Source organism: Condylura cristata, unplaced genomic scaffold (assembly GCF_000260355.1).
Source record: "Condylura cristata isolate star-nosed mole 26May11 unplaced genomic scaffold, ConCri1.0 scaffold00001, whole genome shotgun sequence".
NCBI classification, from domain to species: domain Eukaryota; kingdom Metazoa; phylum Chordata; class Mammalia; order Eulipotyphla; family Talpidae; genus Condylura; species Condylura cristata.
In genome coordinates, this window is record NW_004567102.1 from 26,118,324 (window position 1) to 26,132,401 (window position 14,078).

At 36.5% G+C, this 14,078-nt stretch overlaps 1 protein-coding gene across 1 annotated transcript in view; it reads left to right on the forward strand.

The window, feature by feature from the left end:
- Positions 1–375: 375 nt before the first annotated feature.
- Positions 376–14,078, forward strand: part of COL19A1 (collagen, type XIX, alpha 1) — a 288,872-nt gene continuing 275,169 nt past the window's right edge. The window contains exon 1 of the mRNA XM_004674041.1: positions 376–418. Within this exon, the coding sequence (XP_004674098.1) occupies positions 376–418 (43 nt within the window). The remainder of the gene's footprint in view (positions 419–14,078) is intronic.

Consider the following 14,078-nt stretch of genomic DNA (forward strand, 5'->3'; position numbering starts at 1 on the left):
GGCCGCCCCCGCCGTCAGCGCGCCGGCGTCGCCGCCACCCCGGCTGTGAGAAGGAAGGCGGCGCCCTGCAGCCTGGTTAAAGCGCTGCAGGGTCCCGAAGAAGTTTGTTGGCCCGGAACCAAGCACGCCGTTGGGCAAGCTAGCTCGTTCTGAGCAAGCGAGCATGTAAGCGAAACTCGCCTCACAGAGGTTGTTGAGGAGGGAGGAGGCCGGCAAGCTGGCGGGCGGAGAAGTGGTGGGCAGGCCAGGTTAGACGAACTCCAGGGGCACCACCGCGAGAGACTAGTTGGTAGAGGAGTGGCGAGGAACTGGGTATCAGGATACTTAGCCAGCCTCAGGTATAGTGTGCTGGGGTCAAAAAGAGGAGGACCCAGAATGCTGAAAATGCGCAGAGTTAGTATCGTCCAGAAATTCGACAGTGAGTAATCATAAGCCACAGTTGGAGTTTAGGAAATGGAGGGGTAAAGAAATTAACTGGGTCGCCTTTCCCACTCCCAGTTCCTCTAATACTGGGTCAAGTCATCTGCTTGGAGAAGTCTGAGGGGAGCCAAGACGGGAGGATGGTTAGGGAGCTCAAGAGGAATTACATCTGCCTGGAGGAGTGATGTAACTGGAGGGAATGAAATAAAAATCAGCCCAATAACCAACCACCCTCATCCCTGACCAAAAAACAAACAAACAAAAACACCCAAAAACCCAGGGGTAGGTGGGGGGGGAGGGAGGGGAGAGGAGACAAGAAAGCAATGGTGCCTCTTTCAACCAAAAGGAGCACTTCTGTCATTCCTTTAAGAAATTTAAAAAAAAAAAAAAAAACTAATTGCATGTATGGTCTTTCAACTTGCATAGCACAGCATAGCAAATTGGGTGACAGCTTCTAAGTAAATTTGACATGTGATTGCAAAAGAACTGAATATTGAGGTGTTCAGATGTTCAAAAGGTACATAAAAGCCCCTTCCTGAGGGAGACTAGCAAGGTTCTCTGAGCAGGAATGTCTTCTGTGTAGAAGAGGGTAATCCTCCCACTCACCAAAGATGAAAAATTCATTCTTTCCCTCGTGCATCGAAAATGGAGAAAGCAGCTGACAGATGCTTTCACAAGGTTTTTTGCTTTTGTTTTTGTCTAGCCCAGTGTCTCAAACTGGTGGAAATCTAAGTGAGGGTTCCGAAAGTACAGGGAGAGTTGTAATGCTAGAGCAGGTGATGAACCTGAACCTGATATGAACAAGTCAGAGAAAGCAAAAAGGTGAAAGAAAATAAAATGTGGTTATTATTACATTATCACATTATCCCTGATACAGAATCATTATAATCCAAGGAAACCATCTAAAACAGATGGGAGCTCATGGTATTCTCCAGAAATAGAAAATTTCACATCTATTTTGGTTTATTTTTTTCCAGCAGGCAGAAATGCCCATTTGGGTACGTGAAGTGAATGGTTTTAGAGACAGGAGAAGATATATATGTAGAAATGGTTATATGGAATCATAAATGTAAATTCTAACGAGGAATTAGCAGGAATACAAACTACCAGGGTTAGAGAGGTGCTAATATGTAACCTGAAAAGATATTGGAAAAAATAGAATGACTGCAACTGGAGTTGGATTACTTGAGTCAGGTCATGTTGGGTATGGATGTCTTAAGGAGGCAGAGAATAATAATGCTTAGTAGAAAAGCGCAAGAAGAGAGGACATTCTAGCCAGAAGGCATGGCATGTGTGAAGGCTTCGAAGTGGGGTGTGTGGTCATGTGCCTATTAAAACCGAGGATCCTTGCTGGACTGAGACCTGAGAGGAGAGCAGATAGCACCTGCTAAGAGAGATTGGAAAGGAGAGACTGAGAGGGAAGGGACGCTTTAGGGTGTTATTTTATAGGCCAATAGAGGTATTTTGTAGGCCAATACAGATAATCATATGAAGAAGTAGTAAATTGGGTTTGGATACTAAGAGAAAGATGGTGAATGCGAAAGTGGAACAATAGGCCTGGTTTATCCCTGCTTTGATTATGAAGCCCAAAGGAGCTTTCATTTCGCTGAGAGAAATCAAAGATAATTTTGAGAATATTAAATTGTTAGAGTGGAAAATTAATAGGACCTTTTAAATGGAAAATGGAAAAATTAAGAAAAAGTTGATAAACCAGGAAAAATAAACATATTAATTTAGAATTGAAAGTGCCAATTAAGTCATTGATATAGATATTTATGTTGAAGCATGATAACTCAACCTGAAAAAAAAAAAAAAGGTAGTTGTGAAGACCAAAATTGACAAGAATAGCAATAAAGTTGACAGAGACAACTGTAATTCCAAGGAACAACTCAATAATAAAAGATTGTCAAGGATAGAGACTATTAATTAAACAAGCTCAAACGGATTGTGAAGCTAGAGACCCTGTGGAAAGTCTACTTTAGAAGTGACAAGAGAAATAACACAGAACTTTAAGTAAATGTGATAAAGTTGGTTGATTTTAGAAGAGTATAAACATTGTGAACCAGGGATTATGATTTCTGTGAAGGAAGATAGCAACCTTGATTCTATTAATTTCTTCTCACTAACTGACATTAGGTTTGCTAATTCTTCTTTTAGTTTTTCCTATATGGGGTTTCCCAGCTATCTGAAAATGAACTATTTAAATTCTATGAAAGACCTACATTAGTACCTGTTCCCAAAAAGAAATATGAAGTAATTTTTTGTTTTAACAACAAAGTGTGAAAAGTGAAAATGGCATTCAGTGTTTGTTTTGCAGAAGCTGTTACAGAGGCATTGATGAGCTCCTTCCCTGGAACTGCTTATACAGGCTGCGTATTTATCATATCAGTCCTGCTTTTGCCATATGCTAGTGTTATTTTGGGTTTATTTTTTATTTGGTATGAATTGATAGGTTATTTTCTGGGTCTGGGGACCCTCAAGAATTTTTCCACATAAGTTAATGCAATTGCTACTTCACTCTATATCCTTTTGGCTTATAAAAGATTTCATAGAAATGCTTTACTTTCTCCTAATGGAGAAAACTTATTACTCTATACTTCCTCATTTACTCCTTATCTTTATATAAATATGAAGTCCACATATGGATATACTTATTAACAATTTCAACTCTTCATTGCTTTAGGTTTAGAACCAACGTGTTGACTTAAGTCATATTCATTCTACAAATTGATCAAATGAGTAAATACTAAATTTAAGCAAAATACAATTAAGTTACAATCTTTTTTACTCCAAGATCTCCAAATAGAAAGTTGAAAGGACATACACAAGTCATTACAGTGCAATATAGTTGTGTGAAACAGAGATGGTATTGAATTCTGTTAGATCTCAAGGTGCTGAGTAATGAAATCTACCAGTGATGGTTTTTGCAGACTTCATTAGAACTGCGTGTGCAGGTAGATCAAGAGCTCACCAGGTAGAGAGAAAATCAAAAGGACATTCTAGCAGCCAACACAGCATGTCCATTCTAGCAGCCAACACAGCATGTCCAGAAGACTGGTGTCTAGAACTGCAAATCACTTGATGATGTAGCATTGAAGTGAAGCACAGGATTTGAGCCTGGACAGATGAGTTGAAGTACTCTTCTGTAAAAGAGCTTTGGGATAAGTAATAAACAGCCACCAGGAAACTTTAATAAAGCAGAACACTAAAGTAAATAGATCTTTGTTTTAGAAGTAGGTTTCTTAAGTAGTAGTGCTTGGTCCTTTCCCTAATACCAAGTTTCAAAGATGAAGAATGAACATTATAAAAGTTAGATGGCAAAACCTAAAGTTATTTATGTTCCATAGACAGACTTAGTTTGGTTTACTCAAAATCTTACAGTAACGGGGACCTTATAGTAACATTCACACCATTCCATCATTCTGTATAATTATTCTGCTTGTTTTTTACTTCCTACTATCTCTTAAAGATAATATGTGTGTTTGTTTATTTTGGTTTCTCTAACCAATGTGGCACTGGGAACTTCCTATTTGACACACTTTTGTATCCTCAGTGGAGGCTAGTAGGAATCTCCTCCAATTGATGCAATGAAAGAATAAGGCTCGTCAATGTTCTTTTCTGTCCTTTTCTTGTGCTTCCAATTCACAAACATATATATATATATATATATATATATATATACATACATACACACACACACACACACATATATATGTATATATATATATGTATGTATATATATTAGTAAAGAATTGTTTTAAATGTCCCAGTTCAAACACTCAGTTTTGATAGCTGCCTTACAGGATTTAAAAAACTGGACTAATAAAGTTTAGGGACAGTGACATTAAAAGAAAAATTCTTTTCACCCAACTCATATCTAAAACAATTTTACTTGGCAAAGCATGATAAGAATAACTGGCTAAGGTATCAGTCAGAGTCAGGCAGTCAGGCAATCATTATCTCTTTGTTGTCATGGTGGTGAGAAAATCAGTTACAGACAGGGCTGTCTGTATGATTTTAAAAGGTTCATAGTCTCCTGCAGTGTTACATACTCAAGACTGCCACTGCTGGGGGCTCACTCGCAATAGACTTTGGTGCTTTGTAGCTTTGGGAAGGAACTTTATGGGCTCTAGCTACAATTTTAATAGAAAATAGCTGACATTTTAAAAGAAAGTGTACAAGAATGTGATAGTTCTTTCCACATTCTGATAGTAAACACCATGGTATATTATAAAAGTGAAAGCATTTTCAGTCAAGCCAACATGGACTTGTTTCTTATGTTCTGAGATCTCTCTCTAAACTTTAATGCTTCATCTATGTACAGAGGGGAATCAGATACTTGTTTGTTTCACAGCGGCTGTTGAGGTAGTGTTCACCCCAATCAGCAAGAGTGGCACCACCAAGCTCCTTCCCAAAGAACTACTTTATACCTATTTTTAGTATGTGTTAATTCTATTTGAAGTGTTACTTGTTATAATTTGGTAGATTTTTTTTTTTTTGGTCTAGGAACATAAACATTTTTTTCCTAAATAAGTGGAAATTGCTTCTTGTTTTAGGCCTCTTCATCAGAATACTCTGTCTTTAGAGAAGAGCTGGGGAAATGTGTATTTCTTATTTATTATAAAAATATTATTGTTATTGGTTTTACTTTTATTATTATTTTTTAAATTTTAAAATACTTAGACATATAGTATGTGGATCTCTGCTGTATGTCCTACTAATGTTATTAAACATCTTTAAACACCATATATAAAATAAATTCTAATTCAGAATTTGAGAACATTTGTGACCAGTTTTCTTCATATCTTTCTTAAAATGTATCATGAGACATCTTCCTACAAGTTTGAAAAAAAAGTGCCTTGAGGCTCTTAAGAAATCTGAGCATCCCCATAGATTACCCCAAGGTCACTTCTTTGAGAATAAACTGAAGATTTTGTTAAAGTTAAATATATATATATTTTTTAAGATTTTATTTATTTTTTCATATAGAACTGAGGTGGCCTGTGCCACATATGCTGAGGGTGAGAGGATTCACCAGAGACAGAGCAGGGAGTAGAACAGGCAGATCAACGAAGTACACTGCTGAGGGGAGCAGCGGGTGGATCAGGAGAGGTCTGCTGTGCCATGTAGATCTCCTCTGGGGCAGGCAGGGATCGAACTCATGCGGAAGTGGCTCTAGCTTCCCAGTACTGTGCCTTAACCGGCTGCACCACCAGAGAGGGCCTAAAGTTAAATCTTAACTGGCAAGAGCAGCACATTAAACTGTAACAAGATTGGCTTAGGTTCATTTATAAAAATATCTTGATAATCATCTAGCTGGGATATGAGAGAAAGGATAAAAAATAGATAAGTTGTGTTGATGAAGGAGATTGTGGTTAAGGTCCAGAATTGAGAAAACCAGGAGTGCTCTGGAATTGGGTGCAGGGCAACAAGAAGCAGCCTGAGAACAACACATATCTGGGGACAGTGAGAAGGATTTGGGGGGTGAGGGGGGAGGTTCAGTTTGTATAGCAGAAATTAAAAAATTGTAAATTTTTTTTTTATGTGTGTAAAGATTTGTTTTTTTGAGACTTTTTAAAAAGTTTTTTCAAATGTTCCTGGGTGGAGTACATTGCTATTTCACAAGGACCAGAACAACAGAAACCTCAATAATAAACACATTTTAGAAATGTACAGAGAAAGAAAGTTCCTGATAATGACCCTTGAAATACAAGATTTTGAAATGCCTTAATATTTCCAAAACACAAACAACCAAGTTTACCTTAATAGGAACAAAATAATTAAAGAAAAAAATTAAATTATTGTTTCTAAGTATCTATCATTATGTCTCAAGATTTGAAGGCTGTCAGTCACTTACTACTTTTTTTTAATTCAATGAATATTTGAGTTTGCTTTTCTAGGTACTATGTTGGTCATCCAGGATAGTAATAGGTAAAACAGCTGTAGGCCATGCCTTCCAAAGTGGGGGCAATAAACATATATTCAGACAAAATAGTCTGTGCTGGGAGATAACTGGTGAGGGCACATATCTGAAATAAAAAACTCTATAATGGAGACATGTAAACTAAATGATGTAGGGTGAATAGGATGAGCAAATTCCTAGATAAGGAAATAGCATGAACAATAAGTCTGAGATTAGAAAAGTCAGGGAATCTGAGAAATAGGACATCCATGAAGGGAATGGTTTACCAAATACAACTGGAGAGGTAGGTCCTGGCTAGATTACTCAGGATTTCTAGGGCACTGAAAATTCCCCCCACAATTTTTTTTTTTTTAAACTGAGGTAATACTGACTGATAACTTGGTGTAAGTTTCAGGAACGCAGCTTTATGTTTCTATTTCTGTATGTACAGCACTGCTAGCACCATTGAAAATCTAATTTCTCGGGCCCTCCCTGGTGGTGCAGAGAGTTAACGCACAACACTATGAAGCTAGCCAAGTTCAATCCCCAGTTAAGGAGTTGACCCATATGGTGTGGCAGACCTCTCCTGTCTCGCCTGCTGTTCCCCTCAGCAGTGTACAAAAAAAAAATCTTAAAAAAAAAAAAAAAGAAAATCTAGCTTCCATAATCACATAATTGACCCTTTTTAATCCTCTGTCCCTCCATTCCTCATAGTCATTCTTTTATCAGAATCTAAGGATTTTTTTTTCTCATTGCTTTGTCTCTTTATCTTCCACATATGAGTGAAATCATGTATTTGTCTTGCTGCTTTGTTTAGTAATATGTTTCTATTTCTTTCTCGTTTTCTTTGTGAATTTATTATATGTTTTTGCTTTATGCTTATCATAAAGCAAGTGTCAGCAAGGTTGTGAGAAGTTGCCAAGATCATGCTCATCATGTTTCACCTAGTATTTTCCCCTAAAGTTTCCTGCTGCTTAGCCACTTTCTATAAGAATGGTAAGTGTGATTCCTTCCCTTATGATTCAGGTTCTATTTGAACCTGTGTTACTGTGCTGGGTCCCACTGAATCTGTGTAGGACCCTAAGGGTAGGTTTTCTATTTCCACTAATTCTCTGATTCTTCTGGCTATATTTCCCACCAGTCATCAGTGCTATGATTCTAGGTAATCATTGCCTCTGGATGAGTGGAGAAATCTGAAGTGAGGTGTTCTAAGGTGCTCAGCCCTTCCTCCTTTCCACAGGCAAATGTTTCACACTTTCAGGATACACATGACCACAAATTACCAAACCCACGTGGGGTTTCTTCCTTGGTGACAGTCTATCATTGTCTCCCATACATGTCTCACTGGCATTCTTTTATTATTGTGGATGTTTTATTTATTCAGGTTTTTTTGAAATAATGTTGAGTTCCATGTAAATTATTTCACATATAGTTGTAGATTTGTTGTATCTGTGAAAGGAGGTTAGTTCAGGTTTTTTTCTATTCCACCATCCTGAACTATAATGACCCACATAGAAAGACCTTTGGATTACATTAGAAATACAATGGAAAATCACTAACGGGGTTGAAGCAGGAAAGTGATGTGTTCCAACTGTCATTTTAGGGAGGATCTCTAGCACTATGTAGAGAGTAAGTTTTTTCAAGAGCTGATAATGGATTGGGGAAGTCAGTTAGGAATGTGTTGAGTTTTAGAACAGGACAATTTATACTGTGATGGGCAGAGGAATGGAGAATAAGGAGAGATTTGAGATGTGTTGGGAGTATCAATGATTAACACTGTCTTGTGGATGGCTTGGATGTGGAGTTTATTATTGACTGGAAAAATAAAGAGAAAAATCAAGTTGTGGTGGGAATCAAGGATCAAATATTCAACTGAGATGTTAAATATACCTGTGTGACATCTTTGGGGGACTATTGAGTAGGCACTTGGATACAAAGGACTGTACTGAAGATGTAAATTTTAGATTCTCTATCTGACAGAGAATATTTAGAACCAAAAAAAAAAGATATCATTAGGGGGACACTCCAAAGCGTCCAAAGGTGAGGAGAGCCCATAGATTTCAATATGAAGAAGTTGAATAGAAAAAGATATCTGAGAAAGGAATTCAGAAGGGAGTTCTAGAGTGTGTGGACAAGGAGATCAATGAAAGTGAGGATATCAAAAAGGAGCAAGTGCTCAACTGTTGGAGACCAGCTCCAACTATTGAGGTGTCTGGAGGCAAGACAGGCAGGACCCTAAGGTGGGAAGGCGTTGGCGAGTGGAGATTCCTAAAAAAGGGGGAAAGGGAGAAAAAAGGGGAGAGGGAAGCGAGGAAGACATGGGAGTCAGAGTTGGGTGCAAGTCTTCCTGCTCTGCCTTCAGCAGAGGTTTATTTTATACATTACGAGCAAGCAGTGGGATGACATCAGCACACGAACTGGGCTGAGAGATTACAATCATCTTTTTTTTCTAAGAACAGTTTAGGGTCGTATTGCCCTTTAGCTGAGATATAACATTCCAAAATCAATCAAGGTTAAAAACAGGTACATAGGTGCACAAAGTTTATGACTAATATTATTATAGTGGAGATCAACTAAGATAGAAGTCCCTTAAACCTTATCTACTACTTAATGGGTTTTTGTTTTTCTGCCTGAGTCATCCTGGGAGACAGAAGAGGAAATTCCTTGCTAATCAAATCTCTGAATAGGAGACATAGGTGAATTTCTTTATCTAAAGACTACATAGTAGAATCCTGAAAAACTAGCAAGAAGACTTTTGTGGATTCCTTTAAGGTGTAGCAGGTGGAAAACTTGACTAGTTTAAAAACAGGCAACCTGGATGAATTTCCACATCTAAAGGCCAAACAATAGGAAGTTTGAGTAATTCTTTAAAAAACTGAATAGAAGGCTAGGTGAGATGATAGAATGATAAGATTTGGGTTATCCTCCATCCGGCAGTGAGAGAGACTTTGCAAAAACAGCCCTTTTGCTTTTATCAGTCAGTAGTCAAGTCACTTGACTTCAGGGGAATTTTTTCACCCTGGTGCAGTGCTTGCTTGTCAAGGCAGGCAGGCCTTGTGTGGCCTAAGCAGTCCAATTGTAAGCTGAAAGTTGCTCAGAATATTTTGATATTACGGTTATACAAAAAAGGGAGGTCATAACATAAGTTATGGAAAGTCTGATTTTTCAGAGCAATTCCCCTCCATCCAGACCATGTGTGACGACAGAGGTTGCATAGCTTGTGTCACTCAACGAAATAAACTCTACCAAGAGTTAAATGGTGAGGAAAAAAGGATTCTTCTTTGGTACTTCCCTATTATCCAAAAATCACTATCAACCTCAGGCTGAAGAGACAAATAAGTGTAAGTGTAAATTTGTACTATTATTTATGACAGCGTACATAAATTATACTACCAGATACGCTTTTAAACAGTGTTCAATGCTCTGTACTATATACACTATATATGTACTGTATATCATTACATATATTAATTTATTCCCAGTTTCCAGATGAATACCTGAAGACATAATAAAGTTACATAAGGTGGTCATAAGTGGCGAAGCACAGATATGAAGCCACAGGTTTTTGTGTTTTTTTTTTTAAGATTATTTATTTATGCATATAGAACTGTGGTACAGGCTAGAGGTGCAGGGGCAGTGAGAGGATTCACCAGAGACAGAGTGGGGAGCAGAACAGGCAGATCAACAAAGTACACTGCTGAGAGGAGTAGTGGGACAGGCCAGGAGAGGTCTGCCACGCCATGTGGTCACCCCCCCAGGGTAGGGATCAAACTCATGCTAAGTGACTGTAGCTTCTTAGTGCTGTGCTTTAACTCTTTGCACAACCAGGAAGGGCCAGAAGCCACAGTTTTAACCACTATAGAACACTGCTAGTTTATCAACTAACAAAAACCACTTTTGTTAAAAAGGCAATCAAAGATCTCTATGAAAGTTAGATCAATATTCATTAGTTCATTTATTTGGAATAAAACTAATTGCTTTAACAATTACACATGTCTTGAAATAATAGCTAGAATAAGTTTGTAAAGTCATCTGAGGATTGGGACTATATCTAGATGAGAGACTTCAGAAAGAAATAAGGCATAAAACCAGCTGTTTGATATTTCGAAACACACATATGATTTTAGTATTGTAATTGCTGCTTCTAGCTATTCATCCATAAATATCTAAAATCTTGAATTAATTAAAAAATGCTGATCTTATGGTATTTGGCACATGTAGAATACCAAAAATGGTAGCTTTAATTTTTTTTCTAAAGTGTCTGTCTATAACATTCAGGCATTGATATGATGTATTTTTATACATCATGTACACTTTGAATAATGAACAATAAGTGATATAATATTATTTACTTATTTCAGAATTTAAAAAATGATTTATTTATTTATGCATACAAAACTGGGGAGCAGGCCAGAGGTACAGTGGTGGTGAGAGGATTCACCAGAGACAGAGTAGGAAGCAGAACAGGCAGATTGAGAAGCATCTTGCTGAAGGGAGCAGCTGAGGGGAGACAGGAGAGGTGTACTGCACCATGTGGATCACCTCCAGGCCAGGCATTGAACTTGTGCTAAAGAGGCTGGGGCTGGCTTGCAGTGCTGTGCCCTAACCAGCTGCACCACCAGGGAGGGCCTATTTCAGAACTTTTAAAGTAACTTTTGCAATTGTCAAATACACTGGGAGAACCATTATATTTTTACTTGCATTTTATCTCCAATGTAGTTGTATCACTATAAAAATTTAAGTAATGTTCACATTTTCCATTTCAGGAATTCTGCTTGATAAATATCTTATGGTTTTATATACACATGTAGTATATGTATGTATGTATGTATGTACAGAGAGTAGTTCCATTCAGAAAGATAATGCACTAATGTTAAATATGATGCAGTTGCAGTTCAGGTGGGATAGGCTTAGTTTTTATCCATTTTTCTTGTTAAATAGAAGAAATAGATTACTTATGTGTAATAATTACTCAGTTATTCAATACAATAATTATTCAATACAGTAACAAGACAGTTAATTTTATTGAAAATGTAATAATCTCAGTTAAGTCAAAATATACAAAAGTAATATTCAAAAAGAGTAATGTTTTCAGTGTAAGATTATATTTTTAGAATATAAATTACTGTTTCTGACACCAAAAGCACAGCCAAACAAGAAAAGATAAATTCATCTATCTAAAAAATAAAAATTCCATGCAGCCAGACATAATCAATGAGTCGAAAGCAACCCACAACTTGGAAGAAAATATTTGCAAAATATTTACCTCATAAGGGATTTATATATAGTACATATAAAAACTTCTAAAACACAATAAGAATAAAAAACCAAGCAACTAGATTTAAAGATGGGCAAAATATTTGAAGAGACATTTCTTTAAATGAAATATACAAATGGCTAATAAGCACAAGGGAAAATGCTCAGCATCACTAATCACTAGGGAAATGAAAATGACAACTACAATGAAATGCCCTCTCACACCTATTAAGATGACTGCTATAAAAGAGCCAGAGAATAATACTGATAAGCAGTGAATAATAGTATTGATGGAGAAACTTGAACAATTGTGCATTGTCAGATGGGAATGTAAAATGGTGTCACAGTACAGTGGTGTCTCAATAAATTAAGAACAGAATTACTATAAGATCCGGTAATTCTATTTCTGCTTATGCAAAAGAATTGAAAGCGGCTGAATGGATAAACAAAACAGGATTTACATGTTCACTGAAATATTTGGACTTGTAAAAATGTAGGAAATTCTTATAAATGCTACAATATGAATAAATTTTGAAGACACTGTGCTTAGTGAAATGATGTTACAAAAGGATAAATACTGTATTGCAAGAAGAATGGTGGTGATGATTACAGCAACATGTAAATGTACTTTGTATCACTGACCATTTTAAAATGGTTAATATGGTAAATTTTATGTTACTGTACATACATTTTTTTTAAAACATATAAATCATTATGTTGTAAGTGATGTGACTTTAGAGCATTTAAGAGAACATTTAAGTTCTAAGATAAGAGACTGTGTGATCATTGAGAATTACCTAGGCACTAACCTGAAAATATTTTCAGGGCTCTCTCAAACACATTAGTGCACACATTGAAAGATACGTTAACTCACTATATAATCATATACCCAATTATGTAATTATTTATAAATTAAAAATCTATTGCTTTTTGCTTTGATAATGGAAATTTTCTGGAGATGATGAAAGGAATTTTGTATAAAATAAACTCAATTTGAATATTTTACTTTGTTGCAGATCTGTGTCCAGTTGTTCACATGGTTTCCAGGCACAATGAGACACACTGGGTCTTGGGAACTTTGTCTCTGCCTGGCAGTGCTCCTGCTTCCTGCTTCCACTTCCATGATGGTCAGGGACCAGCCAGGTATACAGACCACCAATGTGTGCAGTTGGCAAATGTCATTTGTAGCCTCTAAATTAATTTTTAAATAATCAAATAAATCTTTTTAAGGATGAAGAGGACATCAATTACATGTATTAGCTCAAAATAATGATAATTCATTGTTTTCCCCCATGACCACCACATGTCACATATTAAGAATTTCTATAATTACTTCATTTTTATGTCTTTTCTATCAGTGCTAATTGCCTTTCCTTTCTCTCATTGGTATTTACAGATATAAATATATTTGTGTGCATGTCTATATGTGTTCTGCATATTTCTTCTACCACTTTTAATTTATAAATTATTCAAGTTATTCAAATTATAATTACAGAAACCTGTTTCTAATTAGGATTAACCAGGGACATATCTTGTCTTAATTAGGGAAAAGTGAAAAACAGAATAAAAGATATAGAAAGAAATGTAGCTAAATTATATGTCAGTGTATTTTCTAGTGTCTCAGATGAGATAAATAAAAGTCATGAGAGTCCTTTTGAACTAAATAGATATTTATTTAATAATTTGTTAAATTTATCCAGCTTCTTTTAACAATTTCCAAAGGCTTGAAGGCAAGTTGATTTACATTCACTCCTGGTTTTTAAAAATCAGGATTTGTAAGACTGTTCTTGAATATTATATGTAAGTTACTGATCAAGATGAACTTCATATTACAAAGTTATACTAGAGTTTTAGTGTGCTTATTCTTTAAGAATGTGGGTTTTTTTTTTTAAGATTTATTTATTTATTTAGACATACAGAACTGGGTTACAGGCCAGAGGTGTAGGGGCAGTGAAAGAATTCACCAGAGAGAGTGGGGAGCAAAACAGGCAGATCAACAAAGTACATTGCTGAGGGGAGCAGCAGCCAGAAAGGAGAGGTCTGCTGCACCATGTTAGTCACCTGGGAGGTGGGGGGAGGAAGATTGAACTTGCACTGAAGCAGCTCTCCTGAGCTTGCAGTGCTACACCCTAACCCATTGCTCCAACAGGGAGGGCCTAGAATGAGATTTAATAATTTTACTAAATAGTCATAAACACATACTATTAGGGACTTTTGAACTGAAGCACACACAAAACCCACTTTCTTATAAAGATATAAAAACTCTAGTCTCTCTGATAGCTTGAGTATTCTACTACTGTATAGATGACATCTTGTGGCTGTCATGTTTTTGGGAGAAAACACTTTCTCAATTGCCAAAAAATGAAAGTATGTAGGGCAGGGAAGTTTGTTACTTCTCTTTGTTGTAATAAATATAGTAGTTAATGTGATTTGCAGCTCAATCAGAGGTAATAGTTCCTTTCTTTGGTTAGAAATGAAAATGAATCTCTGAGTAGGCCAT